The following is a 26720-nucleotide window of genomic DNA, read 5'->3' as shown; positions in this document are numbered from 1 at the left end:
AGCCCGGTGCGCTGGGACGGGATGCCTCTAAGTACCCCTGCTCTCCCCGCAGTCGGGCCGCCAATGCTCATCCCCATGTACTTCCAGTACCAGATCATCACGACCATGATCTCACGCCGAGACTGGGTGGTGAGTCAAGGGGTACAGGTGGGCCCCGGGGGCCTGCACGTTGCCCCCGGTCCCTGCCCCCGGGGTGGGGGGGTGGGCGGCCTGATCACTCTCAGGAAGGGACCTGCTCTGGGGCTGCCAGGATCTCTGCCACATCCCTACACATTCCCCTGTACCCACACCCCGTGGGGTCAGTGGGGGGCCACGGCCTTTGCAGAGCTCCCTCAGAAAGCTCCTGCAGGCAACGTGATGAGAGCCAAATTGGGCCCGCCTGTCCGCCACCCCGGCCGTTGCCTCCCGCGTCCCCGCATCCCCTGAGACCCCGTGGCCGGGGCACACCGCGCTCCCCGTGGTAAAGGGAGAGCAGCCGGGCAGTGGCTGAGCTGAGAGGTGGATTCGTTTGCTCGGCCTGCACAACAAGGCCGCTCTGTTCCGCAGAGATGCAGCATCAGAGTTCTGGAGGCCAGAAGTCCAAGACGAGGTGTTGTCCGCGTAGGTCCTTCTGTGGGCAGTTAGGCAGGACCTGGTCCGGGCCAGTGTCCCTGGCTGCTGGGCGGCCGGGTCTTCTGCCTGGGTCTCGGGATCGTTGTCCCTGCATTCATCTGTGTCTGCGTCCAGAGTCCCCTTTCTTAAGAACGCCGGTTGCAGTGAGCTAGAGCCCACCCTATTGACCCCATCGGCCACGACCCTATCTCCAAATAAAGTCATGTGAGGCCCTGGGATGAGCGCTTCAACATGTGCATTTTAGGGGACACGATCCAGCCTGTAACACCAGGCTTGGCGGAAGCTCCAGATTCTGTGTCCAGAGAGAGAGAGTGCGTGTGGTGCACGCCCCTGTCGTTGGCTTTATGTGCATGTGCAGGCGGGATTCGGCATGAAAGGTGATCAGAATGACCTGGATGGAGTAGTCACCAACAGGCAGAGTCTGCGGCAAAGTGGGGTTCGTGGGGACAGGGACAGTGCCCCCTGCCCTGGAGACCAAGTGGAGGGTCACTTAGGATCACGGGTTTGTTTGTTTGTTTTCTTAGTCCAGTTTTATAAATGAACATATTGGGACTCTGAGGGTTTGGGGACTTGCCCAGGGTGACACCAAGGGGTGGGTCAGGCCCTTAGAACCTAGGCCGTGTCCTGTACTGTCCCCCCACTTCAGCTACCAATCTCCCAAGTAACAGTCCCTCATATTTCTATAGCGTTTGCAGGGTTTCAAAGTACTTCGCCTTGTCCTCTCTCACTGAAACTGTGGGCGAAGGGGCCACGCCTGTTGATTCTGCTGATGTCCAGGACTGGGACTCAGGAGCCCCGGGTGGGGGGTGTGGGGGTGAGCGAGGCAGCGGGACTCTGGAAGTCTCTGCCAGTCCTGTGTTGGTAGAAACTGTACCACCCACTTCTAGGGCACGATGTTTTCCCAGAAGTGAGCCTTTCATCCGTACTTACTATGTCCCAGCACGGCCACCCTCATTATGTCATTTGACCCTGGCTTATGAGTGAAGGGACACGGGCATGTTGGGAATTTGAGCCCAGATCTCTCGCCTATGGTAACTACTGTTTCCACTGGGCTCCCTGGGGCCTGGAAGGAGTCACTCAAGCTGAAGAGGAGTTTGAGCCCTGCTGTGTGGGGTTTCGTGGTGCTGCTGGGCGTATTTTAATGAACTTTTATGGCAAACAACTCCTGCCTAAATATATACTTTTCTTTTTACTGTGCTTGTTCCCCAAGGGACAAAGCGCTCAATAAGGACAACAGGAAAGGAAATAAGACTGTGCCTGGATGGGATCAGATGGCAGACCCAGGGAAATCTGATAGGGCCCCTAGGTCTTTCGGGGCCCCCCGCTCGGTGGTGGGGAGTCTGGGCAGCCCTGCCCTTGACCCTACTGGGGAGTAGGGCTCCAGCTGGGTGGGAGGGATAGGCCTCCAGCCTTAGGCTCCTTCTTTGAAGCAGTTGACTGCAGTCAGTGCTCGTGCTGAGGATTCAGGGAAGATAAGATCCGGTGTCCCCCACCCCCAGGGGTCCGTGACTGCGTGGGGCAGAGGTGGGTCCTGCGCTGCGCTTTTCTGATTTACGGTAACAGCGAGCTTAGGTGCCAAGTGCAGCCCTGGCTTGGGGCTGTGGTCCTCAACAGGAGCAATTCTCTTGGGCCAGTTGGCAATATCCGGAGACCTTTTTGATTGTCACACCGCAGGGGAGATTGGGTGCTTCTGGCATCAGGCATCTGGTGGGCATCCAGCCGGGGATGCTGCCGAGCATCATGTCGGGTACGGCACAGTCCCCCCACAGTGAGGGCTTATCCAGGCCCAGACGCCAGTCATGTGGAGGAGAGGGCTTGATGCACTGGGAGAGCCTCAAGGAGGGAGGTTTTTGCCCCCCTGGCAGTGTTGGTGGCGACCGTATCCTGGAGATGCTTCTCAGCCGCCCTCCCTGGAGGTTCTGCGTCCGACACCACAAACCGCTCTCTCCTGAAATTCTCCCTGTCAGCTTCCAAGTCCCACCTCTGCTGGTTCTCCTCCACCTCTCTATTACCCCCGCACATGCTTTACACCCTATCCCTGAGACCAGTGGTTCCGGGGTCATGGGTCGCTCTGCACAAAAAGAAATAAGATTGGCCCCATGGATATACATGTATTTTCTACTGTACTACGTACACACACGAAAGAAACAAAGGCGAATGTGATGAAGTGTAGGAGCAGAGCTTGTAATGCTTGCTTCTCCCACCCCCTTAAAGACCCCTCGCTGGATCCCAGGTCATGCCCGGGGCCCACTGCCGCCCATCCAGACTCTCCCTTCCCGCAGACCTCCCAGCTGCTCCCCTCTGCTCGCCTCCTCAGCTGACGACACCCATGCGGGGACCAGCCTGGATTCCTCACGACTAAGCAGTCCCCAAACGCAACTGCCCAGGCCTCCTAGATCATTCTGGAATCTGTATCTCCTCTTTGGGGCTGTGGGCCTTGCTCTGGGTCTCCCATCATTTCGTGTCCATCTCCTGATGGAGGCCTTTCCTAAATTCGAGCGTCAGGTCAGGACCACCCCCATGCTCCCCTTGCTTCTGTCACCTTCCAAACGGTATTGAAGAGATATCTTTATAAGCCTGTCTTTCCAGGCACAGTGCTCCCGAAGGCCCTCCTTTGGCTCCCAGCACCCAACTCCGCCCACGAATAGAGAGGAGGCATTCACGGAGTTTGAGGAGCTTAACTGCACGCAGACTTGAGGATGAGTTTGCCAAGCAGACGAGGGTGGGCAGGAGGCCCAGATGGAAGTGACCCTGCAGTGTGACAGAGCCTGGCCTGGCTGGGTGCACGTGGGTCGGGAGACTGGCTGCACGAGGCCAGGTTGGCGGGCTGGCGTGCGGAGGGCCCATGCGCCCTACCCAGGGGGCTGGATCTCATCCTGTATCCCCTAGTGGGGAAGGAGGCGAGTGGGGGCTTTGAGGATGGCAGCGTCACCACCCATGTGGGGAAGATCTCCATGGCGACAAAGCACAAAGGGACTGGGTTAGAGTCATTCAGAGCTTTTCCTTGCGGGCTACACTCACTGTTGCAATACATGGCCAACCCATGGCCAACTTCAGTGGGAGGTCTCTCCCCAGCCTGCAGATGGGGGCACGGAGGCCCAGCTGAATACATCACCACACAGAGCCAGCGGGGAGCCGGGACTCACACGGGCAGCCCGACCCAGTGCCTGTTCTCGGATCACTACCCTGCCAAGGCTCTGGAGAGGAAAAGTGATGGGGGGGCGGAGGGGGAGGAAACCGTGCAAAGGCCCCGAGGCAGGAATAACCTGGGTCAGGGTGGCCCAAGAGAGGGTTCGTCCTGATCCCACTGAGCTCTGTGGGAAAGGCAGCTTCTTCTATTGGGGCTAAGAAGGTGGCTCTGGTTGCCATGGTACCCGAGGGAGAGCAGGAGACCAACGGGAGGCTCCCGCTATGGCCCAGTGGAGGCACGCAGCCTCGGGTCAAAGAGGTGGTGGGGAGAGAGGGACACCCGCCACAGAGCACCTGGCTGGGAGGTTTGCCATGGAGGGTGGGGCAGTCAGGGCAGCCGAGGGAAGCGCTTGTCCAGGTGAGGGAAGACCTGCAAGCTCAGGATTCCATGGCCACCCCAGCGAGGGGCAGGAAGGGAGAGGGGACAGGAGAACTGGGCACGGAGCGGGGTGGGGGGGCGACTAGCATGTGAGAGGTAGCTCGTGGGGGAGCCCATATGGAGAGGATGGACAGTATTGTCGGCCCTTTGCCCTGCCAGGAAAGAGATCCCAGGTGCTGATGGGTAAGAAGGACATGGCCGAAGGGCAGTTGTTGGTGGGGGGGAGGTCCATGTACATTCAGAATCCCTGGGGCCGTGAAAGGGCTGCTCCTGGCTGACATCTCCTGGTCCCTGCCCTGTTTCCCTGAAGCAAAGCCCCCAGCCCCCTCCTGCAGCTCACTCAGCATTTCCCTGGAAACAAAGACGGTCACCAACCTTGTGCAAGCAAGCATCACATTCTCCGTGGGCCTGGTGCCCAACTTCCTCGAGGCCTGTTGGGGGTTCTTGGACACTTTTGCCTCTCGGGGCGTGGGAGGGCTGTGTGCACATCGGTGATCAGGACGTGGTGCTGGGGTGGGTGGTGGTCCCGTATCCAATCTCGTTCTCTCTGCAGGACTTGGCCTGGGCTATGAGCTACTATGCCCGGTTCTTCATCACCTACGTCCCTTTCTATGGCATTCTGGGAGCCGTCCTTTTCCTCAACTTCATCAGGTACCTGCGCTTGGCCTTGACAGGACTTTGACAGGAGGGGCCGTGCGGAAGGGCTCTGAGCTCCCCACTTCCTGCCCAGGCTGTCTGGGGCTGAGGGAGAGGGTCTGTTCCCACCGTGGCCGGGCCCCGTGGCAACTCCCGTGGCTCCCGCACTGAGCTGTGCTCTCTTCCAGGTTCCTGGAAAGCCACTGGTTTGTGTGGGTCACACAGATGAACCACCTCGTCATGGAGATTGACCATGAGCCCTACCGCGACTGGTTCAGCAGCCAGGTGAGGGCAGCCAGAGCTGGTCACCGGGGCCCAGTGGAGCCTGTGGGTCCACCTCCCTGGCCTCCAGCACTCGGCTGCTCAGTGGGCCTGGTGCTGTACTGGGCTTCCCTGGGGCTGCCTGTGGCCTTCCGCTGGGCGGGCCCGGCGGGGAATCTGGGCGGGCCGAGGTCTCTAGGCCGGGCGGGATGTTAGGGAGGGGTGGGCCTCCTGGGAAGGAGACGAAGCCTTTCCTTCTCCCTTGTCCTGGCCTCTCACCCCTCCCCTCCGCAGCTGGTAGCCACCTGCAACGTGGAGCAGTCCTTTTTCAACGACTGGTTCAGCGGGCACCTCAACTTCCAGATCGAGCACCAGTGAGCGCGGGCGGGCGGGCAGGCTGGGAAGGTGGGGGGCACCGGGGGAGGGAGGAGGTCACCAGCCCCATCTGGGCACGGGCAGCGCATGGGGGCTACCTCCCTCTCCACCCTGGCCAGGCCCCGAGCGTGGCTCTGCAGCCAGCCCACTGAGGTGAGGGGGAGGGGCTCGCACGGCCCTATGACAGCCACCCCTCCTGAGTGGCCCAAGCTTTCTCATTACAGAGGTCTCCCTTGATCCTGCAAGCCTAGCAGGGCAGGGGGATTGATCCCTTTATTGACAGGGAAACAGAGGCCCAGCTCCCCCCGCCCCCGTGCGCCGGTCTCCTGGGGAGGGGCGGGGGGCCGCACAGGGAGAGCTGTGGACAGGGTCTCCCTGGCCCTGACCGCCCATGTCTGTGCGGGCTGTGAGCGGAGGCGGGGGCGCCCTCACCCTGCCCCCGCTCTCCCCAGCCTCTTCCCCACCATGCCTCGGCACAACCTCCACAAGGTCGCACCGCTGGTGAAGTCTCTGTGCGCCAAGCACGGCGTCAAGTACCAGGAGAAGCCGCTGCTGAGGGCCATGCTGGACATCATCAGGTAAGCGGGGGGGGGGGGGGGTTCCTGGGGCCCGAGGGAGAGACCAAGAGGCGCGCAGCTGGGACTGCCCACGTTGGGGACTGACAGCCACCGGAGGGGAGGAGCCCTCCTGGCTCAAGTGTCCCCGTCGGGCCACCTCCCTTACTAGGAATGACCTGGCTTCGCTCTGGGCTGGATGGGGACCCTCCCTTTATCCTTCCTCCGGGGGTTCCCCGGGGAGCCCTGAGCAGGCAACCCTGCAGCCCCGCTGAGAGCTGAGAAGCACCGCACCCCCAGCGCGGCCTCTGCAGCCTCCCTCTCCCTAGGGCTCCCCTGACGGTCCCCTCCTCTTCCCAGGTGTCTGAAGAAGTCCGGGGAGCTGTGGCTGGACGCCTACCTCCACAAATGAAGCAACAGCCCTGGGGGCACCCACGGGGAAGGGGGAGCAGGTGGGAGTGCTGGCCACAGGGAGGGGTGGGCTTTTGTTCTGAGGGGTGTCCACGAGGTTGGGGTACATGCTGGCTTGGGGATCCCATTTTTGGTCTTTCTGCTGTTTTTCTCTCTGCTTTCGCTTCGCTTCTCTCTCTGACACCCTCCCTCATGGGGCCGCCCTCTATCAGGTGGCCCCTCACCTTCTCCCAGCTCCCACCCCCAGGAGCAGAGAGAGGTGCTCTGTCCCAGCCCCCAGCTTCTGCCAGACCAGAGGTCCACAGATACCGCCCCATCTTGCTGCCTGGCCTCTAGGCCTCACACTACCTTGTCTTCCTCCGATAGTCCTGGGGTCCTAGCTGGGCACCACGGCTCCCTGGTCTGCAGGCCCGGCCCCCCCCCGACATGGCCCCACTGGACCGGGGCTCGGGGCCTCCCTGCTGGCACCCCTTCTCTTCAGATGTCCAGGGTCCTGGCCCTGACCCTGGCTCCCTTTGCCTGCAGTGCAGCCAGCTCAGACCTCGGGGCCCAGGCAAGTGTCCTCGCCCCGTGGGAGCCCCCTGACCCGAGGCTTGTGCTGTTCCATCCCACCATCTGCCATGTCTCCCCAGCTCCACAGCCTGGGACCTGGGGGCCAAGGCGGCCATCCTGAAGGTGGGCTTGGCCAAGGCCATGGCCCGGTCAGAGGATCAGCCGGCCTGTTGGCTCAGCCCTGCCCCACCCCCCACACCCCCTTCAGATGTTTGACGGGGCTGGGAGACCTAAGATTCTGGAGCGATCGGACCCTTATCCGAAGCGCTCCGTTACCTGCCAGGCAGTGCTAGTCAGTCTCTAGCTGCTTGGCCGAGTGGCCTTGAGCCCTTCAAGCTGCAGGAGGGCGCCTCACACAGCCCCTCCCCATGCGGGACTGCTCTCTCCTGTCCTGTTTTTTTTAACCTTTTGTTATAGATACATTCTGACAGGGGGAGTGACAACAGGGCTGGGCCTTGTCAGAACCTTTTCCCACCTGCCTCTCCGGGCCCCGCCGTGGGCTGAGCCCGCCCGGCTCACTCACGGAGGCCACAGGGACCCCAACTGTGGGGGCTGCAGGAGCCGCTGCTGTCGAGAGGGCAGCAGGGGCCCAGGGGGAGGCAGTGCCAGAGAAGATGACCCTGAGGATCTGGGGGTTTGGGAGGGAGATATGATGAGGGCCCAGTGAAAACTGCAACAAGAAGTTTGAGGGCTGGAGGCCAGGCGGCGGAGGGGTTGGGGAGTGAGCGGGAGGGAGGGACCCGGGGCTGCTAGATTCGGAAATCTAACCCACTAACCAATATTTAGCTTCGGGGGAGGGGAGCTCAAAGTGGGGGCCTGTGGGGGAGGGCTGTCGTCCCCCAGCTCTGGCCAGCCACGGGGGACGCATCCTGTGTGACAGACCTGTGGGTTGCCATGGCAACGTGGGCCCCCCGAAGCCCTCCCGCCAAGAACACAGGCCCTAAGAGCTGTCCTTCCCCAGAGACAGAATGGATCCATAGGGAACTGATGTTAATTTTTACCATGTCACTTCCCCACCCCTACATTTTTTGGAAATAAAAGTAATTTTATTCTCATTTCTTGCCCGTTAATGCTGGGCGGGCTGTCGGGACCGAGGAAGGGCCTTTGTAACCGGGGCACCAGGGAGGAGGCCCATGGTGGTGGAGGCAGGCTTTTTGCTGTCCCCTCCCCAGCTGCAGTCACCCTACCCCCATCCCCTGCTGCCTCTGCTCAGGAGAGAACTTCTCTCCCCTTCCCTGAAGTACATTCACACAAACCCAACCCCACACATGGCCGCTGGAGCCCAAGGAGGCTTTCTGGAAGGTCTCTGGAGGGCAACAAGGAGAAGCACATTCCTGACCTCCCCATTCCCCATCTCTGTTCCCAGTTCCTCTTGGGACCAGCTATCTGCTCACAATTTTCTGGTCAGTGCACAGAGCGCTGGGGGGCAAAGAGACTCTCAGAAGGGGCTTTGGAAAGTCCTGGAGACCTATGCTTCCATCCTATGGCCCCTGGGTCCAGCTCAGCGGCTCATTTGGTCCCCACACCCTGGGGAGACACCCAGGCCGTCTCAGCCCAGGGCTGCCAGGTTCACAGGCAGCGGCAAACAATGAATCCTGGGTCTGTCCTACTGCCAAGCCTGGGCAAAGTCCACAGGGCTGTACCAGAAGCCCGCGTGCTGCCCTGCTCCCCTGCCCACGGGCTGGCTCGGCCAGCAGGTGAAGCTAGGTGTGCCAGCGAAGGGCCAAGGGTTTCGGCATAGCCAGCACCTGGCCTTGTGTCTCCTCCCAGCAGGGCTGCGGGGTAGACCCTCGTGCCCCTCTTGCTTTCCCCGTGACCCCAGGATCACGGGCAGGGACAGCCAGCTGTCCCAGGTAGGGTGGGAGTGGTTCCCCGGTGGGTGCAGGGACTCGGCAGCAGGACCCGGGTTTGCAGGAAGGAGCCCTGAGCCAGGAGGCAGAGACCCACTGAGTGGCCTTGGGTGAGCCCCGTGCCCTGGTCCTCTGGGCCAGTTCCGCCATTTGTATAGGGAAGGCACTGGGCTGCCGTGATGCTGTCACTCTCCGCACCTGTGAGCCTTGGCCTGGCCCTTCCAGGAGAGAGGTCTTCGAGGCTGGAAGACCACGAGGGACACACCTTCCATCCTTCTTACCTGTGCCTGTGTTCTGCCTCCTACCTGGGCAGGGCGTGGCTCCTGGTCCCCCAGGATGGGACATTACAGGCCCCGCCACCCCACCAGCTCTAAGTTCATCCCCTGCGCCAAGCAGGCTCCTGGGGACAGGGAGAGTGGTGGGGAGGACTGACGGGCTTGGAGGACGTTGTGGCTCTGAGGGCACCAGCTAAATCTTGGATCAGGTCAGCGGGCACGTGGATCTTCGCTGTGGCTTTTTCCTTTTTTAAAAAATTTTATTTATCTGACAGAACGAGAGAGAGCACAAGCAGGGGGAACAGACAGTAGAGGGAGAGGGAGAAGCAGGCTCCCTGCCAAGCAGGGAGCCTGATGTGGGGCTCGATCCCAGGACCCTGAGATCACGACCTGAGCCGAAGGCAGACGCTTAACGACTGAGCCACCCAGGCGCCCCTCGCTGTGGCTTTTTCCCCCCACACCGTCTTTGTGCTCAAGTATTCTTACCCTGGCGGCACGAAGTTGGGGACACCCATACCTGCTCTCTGCTTAATTGTTTCTCCTGTCCCCAAACTCTGTGGAGGCTCTTGCCCAACACAGAGTCATGGGTTTCCCCACCCTCGCACCCCATCCCAAAGTCATGAGTCCCTGACATGGGTGGTCCTCAGTGATCACAAGACCCGAAGCTTCCATTCTTGGTGGAGCCTGGGACCAGAAGGGCAAGAACTGGCCAGAGGCCACATGGTGGCAGCAGCTGGATCCCTGCTCCTCACCCCGCACTCTGCCTGGCCATCTCCTCCACTCCCTCAAGGCAAGGGCTGTTTCCCAGAACAAGACGTCCCCCAACACCATCATGTCAAATGTCAGACCACTCCCAAGAGGCCCAGCAGCTGGCCAGAGGGGGCAGAGATGGTGGAAGGAGTCCCTGGGGGGCTGAGAGCCTGCTCAGCTTGGTGGGTGGCCTGGGCACGTGCAGGGCGCTGGGCCCCGAGGAGGGGCTGGCCCAGCAGCCTGGACTGTGCGTGGACCTGGAGCCGCAGCGGTGGTCAATACCCTGGCAAGTTCCTTAGGCGTCCGGTGGGCCACTCAGAAACCCTCTTGGTCCGTTGGGAGGAGAGAGGAGGCCTTTGGTGACAAGGGGCAGGGTGGAGGTGGCAGCCCTGGGCTCCAATTGCCTTTGGGAGTCACCGATCACTGCTCAGGAGATAGTGCCTTGGGCCAATCAGGACTCCTCAGCTGTCCTAGCTGCAACGTCCCTGGAGAGGTGCGTCACTCTGGACAGGATGCAGCTTCTCACAAAGCCCCTGGTCTGACACCTGACATGGAAATGAGAAACTGTGGATCCCAGGAGTGCCTACAAGCACTTTTGGGAAAAGACTGAGGCCCGAGGGGAAGGCGTGGCCCGGGTCCAGGAACTCGGGGTTCTCTGGGCTGCATTGGACATTTCGAATCAGACTGGCCAAGCATACACAACCAGCGGCCACCTAGCATGCTAGCATTTGAAGACCAAGTCTCCACTACCCTCTGCCCTCATAAATGTTTCTTTGGATGTTGAAGGCATTTAGTTCTTTCTTCCAAATCACCTGGTTCAAGAATCCAGGAGAATTAGGGACAGGTCCCGAGAGCTTGGAAAGGGCCAAGCAGAATACGCAGCCAGGTGCTCCCAGACCTGCCGCGGGTGGGGGTGGGGGGACCCTGTGAAAGATCTATGACCTGTCTTGTCACATAGAAGTTCATGTATAACCCAGACCAGCCACTCCCAACATTACCGGCAGGTCTGGTTCTTGTGAATCTCCTTTCCCACCATCTGCCCGGGCTGACCACGGGAGACTCCGTAAATGCTGGTTGACTGAAGGAACAAATCAGCAAGTCCTGGCTGCCCACAGCCTTTCTGCTTTTACTCTGCGCCCAAGACTATGTGCAGACCATCAAGCAGGGATCGGGGGTTTCTTGGAGGCTCCGCCAAGGCCCATCCTTCTCTCCTTTTACACCCCTGGCCCACACTGCCTAGGTTTTTGTTCCAGGACTCCGGAAGAGACCTCCTGATAGAGAAGTGGAGCTCAGCTCAGGAGAGGGGTGATGACCTGTCCGCATGGGGGACAGAGTGGGACAAGGGCAAAGATGACCCGCCAGTGAAGGACACTTCCCCAAGTGTCCTCTGAGCAAGTCACTAGGCAACCACCGATTTGCAGAGGAAGAGCGCACTCCCCGAGGCCACCACCAGGGGCAGCACGGAGCGCGGCACGCCCCACCGCGGTGCAGATACTCTGGACGCCCCTAGGTGGCGTCGCAGGCTCAGCATTCCCCACCGCGGGGACATGCCGCCCCCAAGGACAGGGTGTTAACATTTCCGGTAGGTGGCTGTGCATCCGGGCCACGGTAGGAAATGCACTGACGGCCCAGGAGATGGAGGGGCTGCCGTCAGGGCCCACATGGCACCCGGAGGCAGCAGGGCTTCCATAGGCGGCCACAGGAAAGGGGGTCTCCCAGCAGAGGGAACAGCCTGGGCAGGGGCCCTGAATGTGGGATCTGCTCTGGACATGGGGTCAGAGACAGCCACGGGCTTGTCCCAGGTCAGGGCAGGTGGGGCCCCAGGGTGTTGGAGTGCGTGCACGAAGTTTTAAAAAATTCTGAGCCCTGTTGTTAAGCCCTATGCAAAGAACCTTCCACCACCCTAGGAGGTCATAGTACCGCTCAGAGAGGTTAAATAACTCCCCACAAGGTGATACAGCCGTGAGTCCCAGTGCAGGCAGGACCCCCATCCCCCCACCCGGGTTTTCCTGACCAGAGAAGAGTGGGTGGGAGCCGCATGGAGGGGCTCAGGTTGGGGGGGGTGGTCCTGGGAAAGGACTGGAGAAGATCTCCAGGATGTGTGCCCCTTCCACCTCCTGAAGAGAACCCAGCCCGCGGCAATGGCAGGCCTGACAAAGTGAGGGGCATCCTGCGGCGGATGGGGGGACTCCGGCTCCCGCTCCAGAAAGGCCCTCAGAGAAATCCTAGCTCAGCGCTTCATTTTCTTTAAGCTGCTGACACCACACAAGAACCTGGTCCCAGGCAGGCGTTCGAGAAGGCCGGTGTCCCCCGCTCTTGGGGGCCACTGAGCACAGTCAACCTGCACCCCCACCAGCCTGATGCCAAGCGCAGGACCGGCGGGTGGCCCGAGGAGGCCCCTCATCACGGAGGCTGCGGGAGGCCAGTGCAGGTCCGGGCCATACTGGCTTCGCTTCCTGTGCTCACGGGGCGCCTGTGGACATGGCCTTCTGCCCTGAGCCCTGGTCTGCTGGACCAGCCCCCGTCCCGCTGTGTAGAGGACTCAGGTGAGGGGACCCCAACGTGACTGCCCAAGGTTGCTGGTGAGTGGGTAAAGAATAGGAAGGGACGGCCCAGGCCCACAGAGAGATCTGAGCCTGGGGCAGCTGCTGGCTCCCCGACCCAGGGCAGAGGGGACCTCTGAAAGTCACCATTTATCCCCCTGCCCCCATCTCCCAGCACCCAAGGGCCCGAACTCCTCTCAGGAAGTCTGGGGCAGACTCCAGCCCCAAGATTCTTGCAGATTCAATACTCTACTCCATCACAGATCTGGGTTTGTTTTTATATAAAAATAACAGTTTTCCCTAAATTTTTGCTCTAGGAAAACATGCCATGCTGTGTGGCTTTATGTACCATCCCCCTAGCCCTGGTCCTGTTTGGCCAAGAACCATGGCCTTAGGGCTGCCAAGCAGACAGGTGAGGGGGCCGAGGTGAAGACAGCAGATCCAGAAGGGTGGGCAGGGCCCCCTATGCCAGGTGGGGAGGGGGGCAGGGGGCCGGAGGGGTCAAGCCTGCCTGGGCCAGCTTGGTGGCAGCCGGGGCCCTGCATGCTGCCCTCACTGGTGGAGGTAGGCTTCCAGCCAGACGTCGCCAGACTTCTTCAGGGATCTAGGAGGCAGAGATGGGGTGGATGTGTTAACTGCAAGATACTAGCCCCTTCCCCCCAAGACAGTGAGGGTGAGTGGACTTGTCCCCATTCCTCTGGGGCAGGAGGCTGGCATGGGGGTGGGGGTGGTGCAGAAGGGTCACTGGGAGAGGCCTTTGCACTCTTCCCTTGCCCCAGGTAGTCTCTCCCCCCACCCACCGCCACACACGTTCCCATCCCAGCCCTCCCCCCTTGTCCCCATCTCTGCTTACGTGGCGCTTTCTCAATACCACCTACCCTGCCACCCTATTAAAAACCGCAAGTCCTGCCTAGCCCTCCCATCCCCTCGCCCGCTCCCGTTCTTAGGTTTCATGGTTTTGTTTTGCCAAAGCATATCTTCTCTTCCCACATTTTCTGTACTTATTTTAACTGCTTTCTGTTTCCCCTACTAGGATGTCAGCTCCAGGAAGGCAGGGATCTCGGCCTGTTCTGCTCATAGATACTGATGCATCGACAGCCCTCAGGACAGGGCCTGGGTCCCCAAAAGGTGCTCCCTAAACCCGGCGGTATGAGAGAGCCCTGGGAAAGGAGGGAGGGCACAGGCTGAGGACAGAAAGTTTGATCAGCAAGGCCTCGAGTGGGGCGCCTGGGTGGCTCAGTCGTTAAGCATCTGCCTTCGGCTCAGGTCATGGTCCCAGGGTCCTGGGATCGAGCCCCACATCGGGCTCCCCGCTCAGCGGGAAGCCTGCTTCTCCCTCTCCCACCTCTCTCGCTGTGTCTCTGTCATAAATAAAAATAAAATCTTAAAAAAAAAAAAAAAAAAAGGCCTCGAGTGCCAGCTCTTGGAGAGGGACCCGTGTGCCCAGGAAGGGGCCCCAGGGGAGCCGCCGCGCATGGAGGGCCCTTACCCAACGATGTCCACCAGGGCGGTGAGGAAGGGCTTCACTTCGTAGTTGAGGCCATGCTTGGCACACAGGGCCTTGACCAGCGGGGCCACCCTGCGGTAGTTGTGCCTTGGCATCGTGGGGAAGAGGCTGGCGGGGAGAGTGTGGGCTGGCACCTGAGGCGAGGGGGTGCTGGAGGGAGCCCCTACCCACCCATCACCTCCCAGGCCTCCAGGGAGTCCCGGGCTTATGTCTTGGCCTCCCCAGGGAAAGAGTGGACACAGGGGCCCCTCGTCAGCCCCTGGGCTCGGGACCCACTCCCACCCCCGTGGGGCCTCCAGGGACCACGCTCACTGGTGCTCAATCTGGAAGTTGAGGTGCCCGCTGAACCAGTCAGTGAAGAGCGAGGGCTCCACGTTGCAGGTGGCTGCCAGCTGCCAGGAACGGGTGGGGCACCGGTGAGACAGGTGGGCAAGGGGCCCGGACCTGGCAGCCCTGCCAGGGCCCCCATTCCCCCTAGCGGGGACTCGGCCCGGCGGCGCCCCAGCGGCCCACCTGAGAGCTGGCCCAGTCCCGGTGCTTCTCGTGGCCGATCTCCTTGGGGATGTGGTTCATCTGCGTGATCCACACGAACCAGTGGCTCTCCAGGACCCTGTGAGGGGAGGCTCAGGCACTGCCCGTGTCCAGCTCACCACCTGGATCAGACCTGGGCCTCGGCTTCCTCATCTGCGCCACGGGATTGCAGTAGCCCCTCCCCCACTGGGCAAAGCAGGGGCCATTGCTCAGCGGAGCCCAGAGCAGTCCTGCTCGTGAGGGTGGCCATCCACGGGGCCCCCTGTAAGCCAGGCCACGTCGCCCAGACCCACTGTCCCTGGGATCCTGCCACTCATGTTCCTCAGCCACCCAGGGAGGCAACCCTGCTGTCCCCATACTGCAGATGGGGACGTGGAGGCTCTGAGAGCGGAGGGCTGTGGTCGGGGTCCCCTGCTGCCTGTGTGTGGCCTCTCCAACTCACTGCCATTCCAAACCTGGCCGTACCTGACAGCGACGAAGAGGAGCAGGGCCCCAGGGAGGCCATAGAAGGGACTGTAGCACAGGAAGAAGCGCGAGTAGAAGCTGGCGGCCCAGAGCAAGTCCTGCGGAGGAGGGGAGAGGAGCACAGAGGCCCCGAGGCAGCCGGGAGGGGAGCTGGGGTCATCCACCCCTCCTGCTGGCTGCGCCTCGGAGCCCTGCACGGGTCCCCGTCTGCCTCTGGGCCTCGGTTTTTCTCAGCAAGGTAAAGGGACAGGGTCCTTTTGCCTTGCCAGCCTCATGGGACTGACTCTGGAGGGGAAGGTGCCATGGGGGGACCCCTCTGTGGGAGACAAATGCCTGGCAGAGTCGGCCCAGGGGATCCCCACCCCCTGGAAGGACACCCTGATTGGGAGAGACCCCCAGCACACCCCGTGCACACTCACGTGCGCGCGCGCACACACACACACACGTGTATCAGAGTCCCGTGCACACCTGTTTGCATTCGTGGGCAGGGCTGCCCCCTCGTGCCCTACCTCCTGCTGCCACAGCTGGCTTCCCTAGGGGACCCGAGCAGAACCCCCACTCACCGCCCACTGCATGCACACCAGCATGTAGGCCAGATTTTCCACTTCAAAGTTCACCAGCGTGAGCAGCGGTGGGCCGACTGCAAGGGAGCACAAGGGGGCTCAGGAGGAGCAGGGCTGGCAGCCAAGCAGAGCAGGCCGAGGGTGGACATCCACGGGGCTTGGGGAGTTGGGGAGCGAGGAGCTGTTATCCCGGGAACACCTGTGGGACCTGGTGCCAGTCCCCTCCAGCTGGGTGACCTCGCATCACCCACAAGGCCTAGTCCACGATCTTCCCTTGGCATCTGAGCCTTCCGCAGGCTGGGGCCAGCTTCCCACGTCCCGACCCTTAAACCCTCACCCTGGCCGCCCCAACGACTGTCCTAATGCTCTAGGGCTCCGGACCCCTCTGGTGTGAGTGCAGGAGGGAACTCTGAACGCTTCGGGCAGGGCAGGGCCGTGGCGGCCTCTGGCGAGGGGACAGTCAGGCCTGGCCGCAGGCTGGGGTGACCGGGGCGACCGGGGCTGGGAGAGGCCAGCAGGTGCCGTATGGAGGGAGGTTTAACAAGTGGGCCCCTGTCCCGGGAGGCGGTGGCGACCTCTGTCCAGGGCTGGCAGGCACGGTCCCAGGCCCCACTGTGCCCCCACCTCTGGCAGGACACACAGACACTCACTCAGGAAGAAGTACAGATGCTGGTGGTTGTAGGGTAAGTAGCGGCGCTTCTTCTTGCCGTACTGTGGAGACAGCCGGGGCTGGGGAGAGCGGCCTGCCAGGCCCTCTTCCTCCTCCCAGGTCGGGGCAGGGGGCTGGCTGGGGGCAAGGCAACCCCAGGTTCTGGCCACTGGGCCCATCCCCAGCCCCCACCCGGCTGGCAAGCAGGGAAGAGGAGGCCCTCGGGCAGGGGCGAGGCCTGGAGTCGGGGGCGGGGGGAGCTGGGTCAAGGGCCAGGTCTGGGCTACAGCAAGGGACTCGGTGGCCACAGTCCTCCCCGCCCCCCCCCCCCAATGAGCTGCAGGCCCAGCCGAGTGAGTCCATATTCTCCCCACACACCTCAATGGACGACTCCCCCAGGAGGAAGATGGGTGCCACGGTCACGTCTGGGTCTTTGTGGAAGATGTTGGGCTTGGCGTGGTGCTGGAAATGGCGGAAGTTCCACCAGTGGGCTGAGAAGCCCTATAGGGGTGAGAGGGGCTCTCAGGGCAGGGGCCAGGTCCTCCACCCCGTGCCTGCAATCTCGCACAGACCCGGCGAGACAGCCCCAGTTCAGCCCCTGGCTCCCGACCACCCGCCCCCACCCTCACCTTCAGCTGCCCCATCACAAACTGCTGGGCCACGTGGTTCCACTGGGACTTCCTGAAGACCGAGGTATGGCCCAGGTCATGCTGCAGACACCAGCACTGAGCCTGGGGGCAGGAGCAGGGTTAGGAGCCAGTGGGAGGGAACCATGGGGGGCCCAGCTCTGGAGCCCCAGGGAGCCCTCCCAGGTCCAGGGCACCCCCACAGCTAATGTTGGGTTTTAAGACCCTGTGAGCCATCTTCCTCTTTTTAACAGATGAGGACAACTGAGATTCGGGAGGCCTAGGGGCTTGCAAGTCTGTCAGGGAGCTCGTTTAAAATGCAGCTTGACCTACAGATACACGCCTTTTGGGAACCTCTGCTGCTCATTCATTCATTCATTCATTCACTCAGCAAATATGTCCAGAGTGTCCTGGTGTGCCAGGCCCCGTATCTACTAGATAGTTCAGGTGGTGGCAAAACGGTGCTGGAGTCACCTGGGAGGTGGCCAAGACAAGGGCGGCAAGGGTGCTGGGCACCCAGCCCGGGCCGAAGAGGTAGATGAGGAGCCAAGCGAGCACCTCCATGGCCAGGATGTGGCCCAGCAGGAGAGCGAAGAAGGCGGGCTTGGCCTCAAACAGCTTCATGTCCTCAGCCGCCTGGCGCAGGGCGCGGAAGTCCTCGACCAGCTGGGCCTGCCACAGTGGAAGGGCTGGTTGGCTATAGAAGCGAGCTCCCAGTGGTCCCAGGGAGCCTCCAACAGCGACCCATGCCTCAGCCGGTCCCAGTGTGAGATCCTGGGGGTGCAGCTGGAGGGACGGAGGGGCGAGAGCACCAGCCTGGGGTCTGAGCCGGGGAGTTGGCTGGTGGCAAAGCCTCGCCCCACAAAAGGTATGGGGCACGTGAGAAGCAGAGAAAGCCAGAGCGGGGCAAACCCTAAGAACCCAGTGCGTCCAAACTCTCAGTGTAGATGGGGATACTGGGCCCAGAGCAGGAAACACCAGCAAATGCTGGCCCAGCCAGCCCCGCAGCCCCGGGTTCCTGCAGGCGTCCCTCTAGCTCCACCTTCGGCTACCTGCCCAGGGAGGGATGGTAAACCCAGCCTTGGCCCCGGGGGGCCCCTGGGGGGAATGTGGACGGAGTTGCTCCTGGCGATGCCCCCCCCAGCAACCCCCTCCCCCCAGCTCACGTCCTGGGGTCCATCCTGACTGGACTCCTCCGGGGCCAGCTCTCCAATCAGCAGGGGCTGCAGGAACTTGCGCACGAAATTGAGGTCCTGGTGGAAGGCGTGGAAGGCATCCTGAAGGAAGGCCAACAGTCAGGGGGACAGACAGACAGCTCCGGCGGCCCCCAGAGGCAGCAGGCAGACAAGGCAGGAGGAGGACCGCGGATGGAAGTGCGGGGCTCCGATGGATGGAGACGCAGCTGAATGTTTTGTGGTCAGATAAATAGGGCCAAACGGGTCGGCCTTGCCCACTGGCCCGGCTGGGTCCTCCCCAGGCCCTAGGTGTCCTGCTGGAAGCTCCTCACCTGCCTGGCCCCAGCTGCTTTCCCCAGAAGGGGGGTGGGGGGGGTCCAAAAATCAGGCAAGGGCCACACAGACTGAGTTCTTAGGTTTGCAAGGGAGACACTGAAACAGTTAAACACATTTGATTTTAAAAACAGAGGGGAAAAATACCACTTTTTTTAAAAAAGCAAATGAAATAAATATCACACATTCCCGTGATTCTGTAACAGCTGGGGGTGGGGTGCAATGCGACAGGGGTTAGAGGGCCAAAGCCAAAGCGCTAGGGCCCAGGACCAGTGAGGAAGCCGGCCCAGGCAGCTCTGAAATGTGAGCTAACTGGGCTCCCTTAGTCTTGCTGATCGAGTCCTGGTGCCACAGGCTTGTTCTTGTTCCCAGTTCTTCACTGGATCTTTATCCCTGGACTTTCAGAGGCTCTCTCTGAACGAACTAGCCCTCGCCACCCAGCTGCCCTGACCAGGGACTGGGGTGAGAGGCTGTCCTGGCGGGCCTGGGGAAGGGGCCTGCTGGCTGCCAAAGGAAACAGCTTTGAAGAAGGCTGAGAACGCATGGGGCCTCCTATTGTTCCCTTGCTAACAAGCCTTCCAGCTTCTGGGGGATGTTCAAACGGACAGCTGGGCCCCTATACTTGCTACTGGACATCCCACGCGGTCCTGTGGGGAGGAAGCACTTCAGGCCCCTCCAGCCCCCACTTAGAGGCCACACCTGCGGAATCCACCCGAGGGGTCCCTTTTCCTTTTGTCTGCTCTCTTGCTGGCCAGGAGCAGCCTAGAGACGGGTTGGGGGGGTTGCTGGGAGGGTGAAGCTTCTGGAATAACCGAGGCCCTGGGGAAGGTGACTTGGGGGCCCTTTCCTGAGCTCCTAAGAGGGAGACGGCTGTGTAGTGCAGACCTCCCCCTCTCCAGGGCGACCTTGACTTGGGGGAGAGGAGGTGGAGGGGAGACTGGCCCCACAGGAAGCTGCCTGGCCCGGGGCCTCCTGGGAAGCCGGGAGGGAAGACGGCTCTGGGGCTCCAGCTGACCCCACTCGCTGTGACCTTGAGCAAGTCTGTCCTCCTGCTGGGACCAGGCAGAAGAGGGCAAGACTCCAGCACCTTTCTGGCTCTGGACGCAGAGCATTAACTTTTTTTGTTTTCTTACTTTACTCTTTTAACCATTTTGTTCAGCGGCATCAAGTGCATTCACACTGCTGGTGACCACGACCACAATCCACCTCCGCAACTTTTTCACCTCTGCCCCCACGAAACACTGACGGCCCCCCCTCCCCAGCCCCCGGCAACCACCACTCTGCTGTCTCTAGGAATTTGACTGCTCTAGGGACCTCTGATAAGAGGAATCAAACATATTTGTCCTTTTGTGACTAACTTGTCACTCAGCATCCTGTCCTCAAGCTTCATCCATGTTGTAGCAGGTGGTAGAATTTCCTTCCTTTCGAAGGCTGATGAGCACTGACTCTGATTCCTGCTTGCTTCCTCTAAAACTCCCCTGGCAGCAGAGAGCTACACCACAGGATTCCTTCCCTCCTCTTCCAGCCCTTCTTCTCCCCCATCCTCTGTGTTCTGGGGCCACCCTGGCGCCCAGCAGACCCCCAGATGCTCCAGGGCCATGCTCTGGAGCTGAGTTGCTGCAGGAACAGGCCAGCCTCCTGGACTCTCTCCCTGGGTCCCGACTCACCCAGGCCACGCCTGGGGATGCACCAAGGCCGAGGGCCACCTGAGGGACTTCCAGTCAGGTCTATCCCCTGGCGTGACAAGGGGAAGTGTGAGCCCCCAAAGGGCCGGTGAGAAAATCCCACAGCTCACAGACAAAGCTCTGGCTAATGAGAGGGGATGGGCAGGGCTTGGCAGGTCCTTGGAAAGCAGGTGGGCACCACTGAGCCTGTTCTTTTTTTTTAAGATTTTATTTATTTATTTGCGAGAGGGAGAGGAGAAAGAATCTGAAGCCAACTCCAGACTGAGTATGGAGCCCAATGCTGGGCTCAATCCCACAACCATGAGATCATGACCTAAGCCGAAACCAAGAGTCGGACGCCTAACAGACTGAGCCGCCCAGGCGCCCCGAGCCTGTTCTTCTCATGCTCTCAGTCCCAACAAGGTGCATCGCTGGCCTCAGACCAAAACCTGATGCACCAGCAAACAGCTTTTGCTGGAACACTTGCCAGGGCCATGTGACCAGATCCTCTCTGGGCCACTGCTTAAGGACCCAGGGGCTGGGCAGAAGACTCAGAGAGGTTAAGCCACGGACAAAGGTCACACAGCTCCATCTGATGGAGATTAGATCAGAACCCAGTCTGACTGTAAAACTGTGCTTGGGGGCCACTCAGCAGTAGCCCCAGGGTGACCACTCCTGGGCCAGAGAGGAGGCAGTGGGTCTCCTGGGCAGGGGGTGGGGGGCGGGGGGGTGGAGCGTGGCCCTCACCACGAAGCTGGCCACCATCCCACAGAGCCAAGGACCCAGCTGCTTGGAGGCTGGACTGTGGGGCACAGGAGGGGGGGTCTTGGCGTTTCTTGGGCTGCACTGCCTGAGGAGACCCCACCCTCACCTACCCCTGGTGCACCTGGAAACATCCTACGGTCCTCCCCCACCTAATGTGCCAAGGGTGGCACTCCAGGTCTCTCCCACGGGCCTGGAACAGAGCTGGGTGAGGCTGCCGGTGGCCCTAACATAAGCTGCTAGTAGCAGTGAGAGGCTCCGTCCACAGGGCTGTCCCCAGGGCCTGGCAGAGCTGGGGCTGGATAGCAGGTGTGAATAAGGGGACAAGAGCCAACCCTCCACAGCCCACAAGGCAGGGGTAAGAACCATTTTACTGGAACGGAGGCTCAGTGTGGTAGGGGCATCCACCCAGGCCAGAGATTGTCACGGCAGGGCGGGGATTTGAATCCGCCCAGACCAGAGATCGTCACGGCAGGGCGGGGACAAGAGCCAACCCTCCACAGCCCACAAGGTAGGGGTAAGAACCATTTTACTGGAACGGAGGCTCAGCGTGGTAGGGGCATCCGCCCAGGCCAGAGATCGTCACGGCAGGGCGGGGATGCCCACGCCCTCCCAGCCCTGCCTCGGCCCCTGCAGGGGCCCCTGCCCTGCCCCACAGCCCCTCCTGAGCCCCGAGTAGCAGCCAGCTAAGGCTCTGCACCAGCCTGCTGGGGCCGGCATCTGAGCAGCGTTACGAGCCGAGCTGGGGAGCACAGACAAGATCGCATGCCCCTCCATTTCGTATTTCCTCATTAGGACAGCAGAAACCACCGACGCCCATCTCGCGGGGCTGCCAGGAGGACGGAGTCAGTGCAGGCCCTTAGAAGGGCCTGGCGTCCAGCTCTGGCCGAGCACCCCCCCCCCCCGCCCCACCGCTGGCCCAACATGCCCCTCTCCCAAGTCCACTGGGGTTTAGCGGTCTCCAAGGGCGGGCCTGTGGGCGTTGAGGTAGGAGAGTGGAGTGCACCCTGCCAGCCAGAAGCTGGGGAACAGGGACACAGTGGGGTCGGGCAAGCATTCCTGGTCACTCCCCGAAGGATCGGGAATGTTCCAGATCAGGAAGGGAATGCAGCAGGGCTGCTGGGGGCTCAGGTGGTCTGGGTCTGTGCTTGCGGCCTCCTTAAGCCTCTGTTGAGTTGTGACAATGGGAGGTGGGGGGGTAAGCCTCAGGGAATACCCCAGGAATCCCTCCCTCTGTCCCTCTCCCAGGTGGGAAGATGAAGGAGGCCCTCATGCCCAGCACACATGCTCCTTCCCATCCCCCGACCCCAGCACTCCTTAGCGGAGCCAGTGGGAAGGTAGTATCAGGGTCCCCGTTTTATAGACGGGGACACGAAGACACAGAGGCTCTGAACTCTGAACACGGCCCACCCAACTCCCACCCGTGCAGGCCAGCCCAGCGCAAGGACAGACCCTCCCAGAGAGCCGCTCCCGGTGCCCCTGGTGATGGGCCGGTACCCACATTAGGGTTCCACCCAGCACCTTGGCTTCACAAGTGTCAGGCACCCCAAAGGGGCCAGGCCGTCTGACACGTGGTCCTTTCTCTACCACCACTCTCCCGCTCTGGCTCTTCCTAGCTGTTTCGTGGGAAACCACGCTTGGGTGCCCTCGGCAAGAAAAGCAGAGGGCCACCAGCGTGCTGGGGCCACAAGCGTCCCTACATCTGCACGGTGTTCCTGCCCAGCACTCCCCCAGGGCAGGAGCCTGGCACTGCAACTACCCTGGGAAGGAGCCTGAGTGGGTGGGGACCCTGCAGAAACCACCCACGGAGCCCAGGGAGGTCACACTCCATGGGGAGTGCTGTCAGGCAGCCGGGCTACGCGGGCAGCCGGCGTGGTGGGTGGGAAGAGCATGGGCTCTGGAGCCAGGTCCTCTGCATTCCCGGCCAGCCCCCTCTGAGCCCCCCCTCCCTCTAGAGCCCCCCATCTGCCCCACCTCCCCCCAGCTCCGACCCAGACACAAACCCCACCCTCCAAGCCCAAGGACAAGGCCCTGCCCTTTGAGGGCCCCAAGAAAGTCCCTTCATGTCACCCACATTCAGCCTGTCTCCTCATCTGCAAAATGGGCCAACACTCATACCTGCCTTCAGTGCGTTGTTGCCTCAACACCCCCTGAAGCTAACTCCTAATACCGCACCCCTGGTGCACCTGGGCCCCGAGCAGCTCCTGCCTTCTGCCCTGGCCATGCCTGCCCTTCAGAGCCCAGGTGAATGGCCACCTCTTCTGAGTGACCTCACCTGGGAGAAGGTAGGTCCCCACCGTCTCTTCCCTTAGCCTCCTGCCCTTCTCCTGGAGGGCTCTGCCTTCCCCTCCACATTAGGGATCCTTTTAAATGTATCTCAGATTGCCCTGGCTTCCCTGCTCTGCCCTCCAAGATCCCCTTAGAATAAAACCGAAGTTCTGCTTTCAGGGACACGGAAGCCCAGCAGGAGCCAGCTCCCCGTTACCTCTGGACCTCACTGCGTGCCCCTCTCCCCACTACTGCACTCCAGCCCCGCCAATATCCTTGCTGTTCCTTGAGTACCTTCCCACCTCTGAGTCTCTGCTCTAGCTCAATCCTCTGCCAAGGAACTTCGTCCTTGGTCTTTGCGATGGTTTGTTCGCGGCTGTATCTTCAGAGGTTAGAACAGAGTTTGGTGGATACAGTATGCTCACTGAATATCTACCTGCTGGTGGGTTTAATGATTCAGTAAGTGAAGAATGAATGAATGGGAAAAACCCAGTTAAGCCACAGGGCAGCATGTTGAAGAGGATGGGCTATGGATTCACATCTCAGACCCTGCCACTTAATTTCAAGTCACTTTCCTTTTTTGAGCCTCAGTTTTCCCATCTGTAAAGTGGGAAAATCACTAAAAGTACCGGCCTCATAGGGGTATCCTGAGGATTAGAAGAGTACCTATCAATCAAATGCTGAATTTGGAGCCCAGCACATAGTAGGTACTCAGTGCCCAGCCCTGGTACACTTCTGACCAGCAGCAGCCGGGCCTCGCCCTTCCCTGGCTGGCTCAGCTAGTCTCAAGCCGCCTCTGACTTCTTAGGCAAACCTGGCTCAGGGCCCAGAGCACTCTCCCCAGGGTACCCAGCTTTGTATCCCAGGATGGCCACAGGCTGACTTCATGGCACAGGAACTCTGGGAATTTCCTGGCAGGAAGGCTTCTGTTGCCTGGACATGAGAACAGCTGATGGGCGGCTGGGGCTAATGAAGGGTGGGGAGGGAACACAGCCTGGAATGGGGTGCTTGGGGCCTGGACTCGACCACACACAGCATCTGTCATCTGTGCTGTGGGCCCATCAGAGACAAACGTTGGGGCCCCCCGCCCCCCAGCCACCTCAGAACCCCTTTGGCCCGAACAGACCAGGTATTTCTGGCAACTCCGGCCCAGTGTTTGGACCCTGAGGAAGCTAAGATGGCCCCAGTGCAACTCCTTCCCGTTCCAGACCTGGATAGAATGAGACAAGGCCACTCAGCCCAGGGGCGGCCATGCCCCGGCTAGTCCACTGCCCTGTGTGGTTTGCAGGGCACACTCACGCTTACCAGCCAACCACACGTACCAACCAGGAGCCACTACGTGGCAGCCCCAGGACCACAAAGTTGAGAAGGCACGGTCTTGCCCGCAGGCGGCTCACTGTCTGGCTCAGCTCTCCCCACTTTACAGATGAAGAAACTGAGGCTCAGAGGAGTAACACCTGGTTCAAGGTCACTCAATGTCTCCAGTGGCAGAGCCAGGACCCAGCCCCAAGGAGCAGACAGATTGCTTTTTGGAAATGGGAAACAGACCTTACTGGCGATGAACCAATGCGAAATCTGTCAGATGGAGGTCTCGGGGTCGAGCCCTAACTGTATGATGGGGTTCCCATGCGGGAGGCCCCCAGCACCGGCCTGGGCACCAAGCAGGAGCAAGTAATTGAGAAATGCTCTATGTCATCCTTCCCCTCTCCTGCCTCCATCCTGCCCCTCAGCTCCAAGGTTGGGGTGGCCTTGAGGGGTGGTCAGAGTCGTGGCACCTCACCCCCCCAACCCCCCAGCAGAAATGCACACACGTACGACCATGCACACAAATGTGTTCAGTGCACACGCATACAGGCCTGTGCGTGGTCACACACTGTTGGCCCCCAGTCATCTTCAACTCCATGGCCACCACCTGGCCCATGGACAAGGCTTTCTGTCAGGTTCTAGACTTTCAGGAGGCTTCTGACTCTAAACCCTCAGTTTCTTAGGGTAGAAGTGGGGAAGAAAGACCTTTTCCCTTAAAGAGTCCATGGAGATCGCCCAACCCGGCAACCCTGGTAAACAGGGACACTGACCTCCTGGGACAGAGCACAATTTCTTCTGCTGCTTAAAGTTCTGCCAGTTAGGGATTCATCTCCTGATATCTTGAAGACTCCTGGTACTCAGGGTGGCCAACCCAGAATTCTAGACGTTCAAGGCAGAGCATCGTGGCCTCAACTCGTCGTCTCTGGATGGGGGGACTGCTGGACTCCAGCCAGACAGTCCCAGTGGACCAGGCCACATCCCTCCTTGGCAAGGCATGTCTAGACATGGGCTGGGAAGGGGAAGTTGGGGTCCGCCAGGGCCAGCCTATTCCTGGGGTGACCATGCTTCCCGAGGAGGCCCACCCAGCCTGGCTGGCAAAGTTCTCCCACGTGTAGCTGCCAGCCCAGGAGAGGTGAGTCACTGCCCCTCAGAGCGGTTTACAGTGGCTTTTGCAAAAGCCACAGACCTCTGGGCCCTGCCCAAGCTTTGCTGCCCAGCCCCCAGCCTCTGGTGGCACATCCCTGCCAGTCTCCCGGGGGACCCCACCCTACCCCTGGCACTCAGCAAAAGGAACCTGGCCTGGGGGACCCAGAACTGAGAGGAGGAGCTCAGGGCACAAGGAGGGCTCCTTGACCATGACACACCCACCTGAGAGCCCCTTACTCCTGCACAGACCAGCTCTGGCCCAGCCCAGCCCTGTGGCCAGGTGTGCAGGTCCTCCATGCAGAGACCTGGCCTCCTTACTCCACATCCGGCCCTGGCTTGTCCATCCCAATCCTGGGTCCCGGACCAGGAGCTCAAAGGTCAGCGAAGAGTAGAAAGGATGCCAGACCCCGCAAGTAGAGAGAGTCCCCGTGCCCACGACCAGGCCCCAGCCAGCGCCAGGCTCCACCCGGCCAGCGGTGGGCTTGCTTACCGTGGCGTCCTCCGCGCCGTGGTGGCCAATGAGGCGGCTGCCCCCCGGGTGCCGCTGTGCCCAGCGGCTGATGTCGTAGACGCGACGCTCGATGACCAGCCACTTGTCGCCCGGCAGGTTGTGCTGGCGGATCTGCTCCCAGCGGAAGGCGGGCAGCGGCGCCCCCGGCTGCGCGGGTCCCTCGCCGGGCTCCCCGACGCCGCCCATGGCTGCGTGCGAAAGCCCTCGGGCCGCCGGTACCTTGGCGAGGTCCGCCAGAGACCCCGAGGGGAGCGAGTCGCGGCCCCGGGGGCGTCCTCCGCCGCCACCGGCTCCTCCGCGGCCCCGCCCTGCCGCTGCGGCCGCCGTACGAGCGTGCGCCTGCCCGGCTCCCGGCGCAGGGAACTTTTCCCTCCCTTATAACCGCGCTGACAGCGCCCGCCTCGCCTCCTCCCCCCGCCCGGCCCCGCCGGCCCGCCCCGCGCCCGCTCCAATCCCCGCGCGGCGCCTCGGCCTCCATTGGCTGCGCCGCGCTCCGGGCCGGCGAGGGCGGTGTCCGGGCGGTGTCCGGGCGGTGTCCCGGCGGGCCCCCCCCGCCTGCGGGGGCCGCGGCCACCACGCCGGGCGCTGCCCCGCGCCGGGCTCCCGGCTCGCGGCTCGCGGCGCCCGGCGGGGCGGGGGGCACGGGGGAGGGGCGGGGACTTTACACCCTTGACCGGTGCGGCCTTGCCCTCGGGGCCCAGGTCTGCGCCAGCGGGGTTTGGAACCACACGCTGCGCACACGGGGCTTCCAGCCACGCGTCCTGGAACGTTCAGTCCTGAGCGCACGGAGGTGGGAACGCTGCCTCGGGGTGACTGTAAATAGCTTTC

The 26720-nt window shown here is 61.5% G+C and overlaps 2 protein-coding genes across 4 annotated transcripts in view; one reads left to right on the top strand and one right to left on the bottom strand.

Annotated features, from left to right (window-relative positions):
- FADS2 (fatty acid desaturase 2) overlaps positions 1-8024 on the top strand; it is a 31356-nt gene extending 23332 nt beyond the window's left edge. For both annotated transcript variants that reach the window (XM_064576331.1, XM_064576330.1), the window contains 6 exons: positions 53-129; positions 4734-4831; positions 5005-5101; positions 5372-5451; positions 5905-6030; positions 6367-8024. In XM_064576331.1, the coding sequence (XP_064432401.1) occupies positions 53-129; positions 4734-4831; positions 5005-5101; positions 5372-5451; positions 5905-6030; positions 6367-6418 (530 nt within the window). In that variant the 3' untranslated portion in view covers positions 6419-8024. The remainder of the gene's footprint in view (positions 1-52; positions 130-4733; positions 4832-5004; positions 5102-5371; positions 5452-5904; positions 6031-6366) is intronic.
- Positions 8025-12644: 4620 nt separating this feature from the next.
- On the bottom strand, positions 12645-26257 carry FADS3 (fatty acid desaturase 3). 2 transcript variants are annotated; one of them, XM_064576332.1, is made up of 12 exons: positions 25872-26257; positions 17895-18005; positions 17203-17400; positions 16732-16833; positions 16481-16603; positions 16104-16164; positions 15454-15530; positions 14891-14988; positions 14408-14504; positions 14207-14286; positions 13877-14028; positions 12645-12991 (listed from the first exon to the last, which is right to left on the bottom strand). In XM_064576332.1, the coding sequence occupies exons 1-11, from the start codon at positions 26076-26078 to the stop codon at positions 13911-13913; spliced, it is 1272 nt and encodes a 423-aa protein (XP_064432402.1). In that variant the 5' UTR covers positions 26079-26257; the 3' UTR covers positions 12645-12991; positions 13877-13910. The 2 variants fall into 2 exon arrangements, with proteins under 2 accessions (XP_064432402.1, XP_045749491.1); XM_045893535.3 differs by having other exon boundaries at positions 13877-14002; positions 25872-26256.
- Between the last annotated feature and the right edge of the window lie 463 nt (positions 26258-26720).

This window comes from Mirounga angustirostris, unplaced genomic scaffold (assembly GCF_029215605.1).
Source record: "Mirounga angustirostris isolate CCGP_5_RB_7025 unplaced genomic scaffold, mMirAng1.0.hap1 SCAF_13, whole genome shotgun sequence".
Taxonomy (NCBI): Eukaryota; Metazoa; Chordata; class Mammalia; order Carnivora; family Phocidae; genus Mirounga; species Mirounga angustirostris.
This window is presented reverse-complemented; position numbering and strand designations above follow the sequence as displayed.

What these genes read in the sequence shown, in the direction of transcription:
- FADS3 (XM_045893535.3), bottom strand. Translation starts at nt 26,078, where the DNA reads ATGGGCGGCGTCGGGGAGCCCGGCGAGGGACCCGCGCAGCCGGGGGCG. An exon ending in TGGTGTGCATGCAGTGGGCG is followed by an intron (nt 14,989 to 15,453) that starts GTGAGTGGGGGT and finishes CCTCCTCCGCAG; the next exon opens with GACTTGCTCTGGGCCGCCAG. An exon ending in CTCCTCTTCGTCGCTGTCAG is followed by an intron (nt 14,505 to 14,890) that starts GTACGGCCAGGT and finishes CTCCCCTCACAG; the next exon opens with GGTCCTGGAGAGCCACTGGT.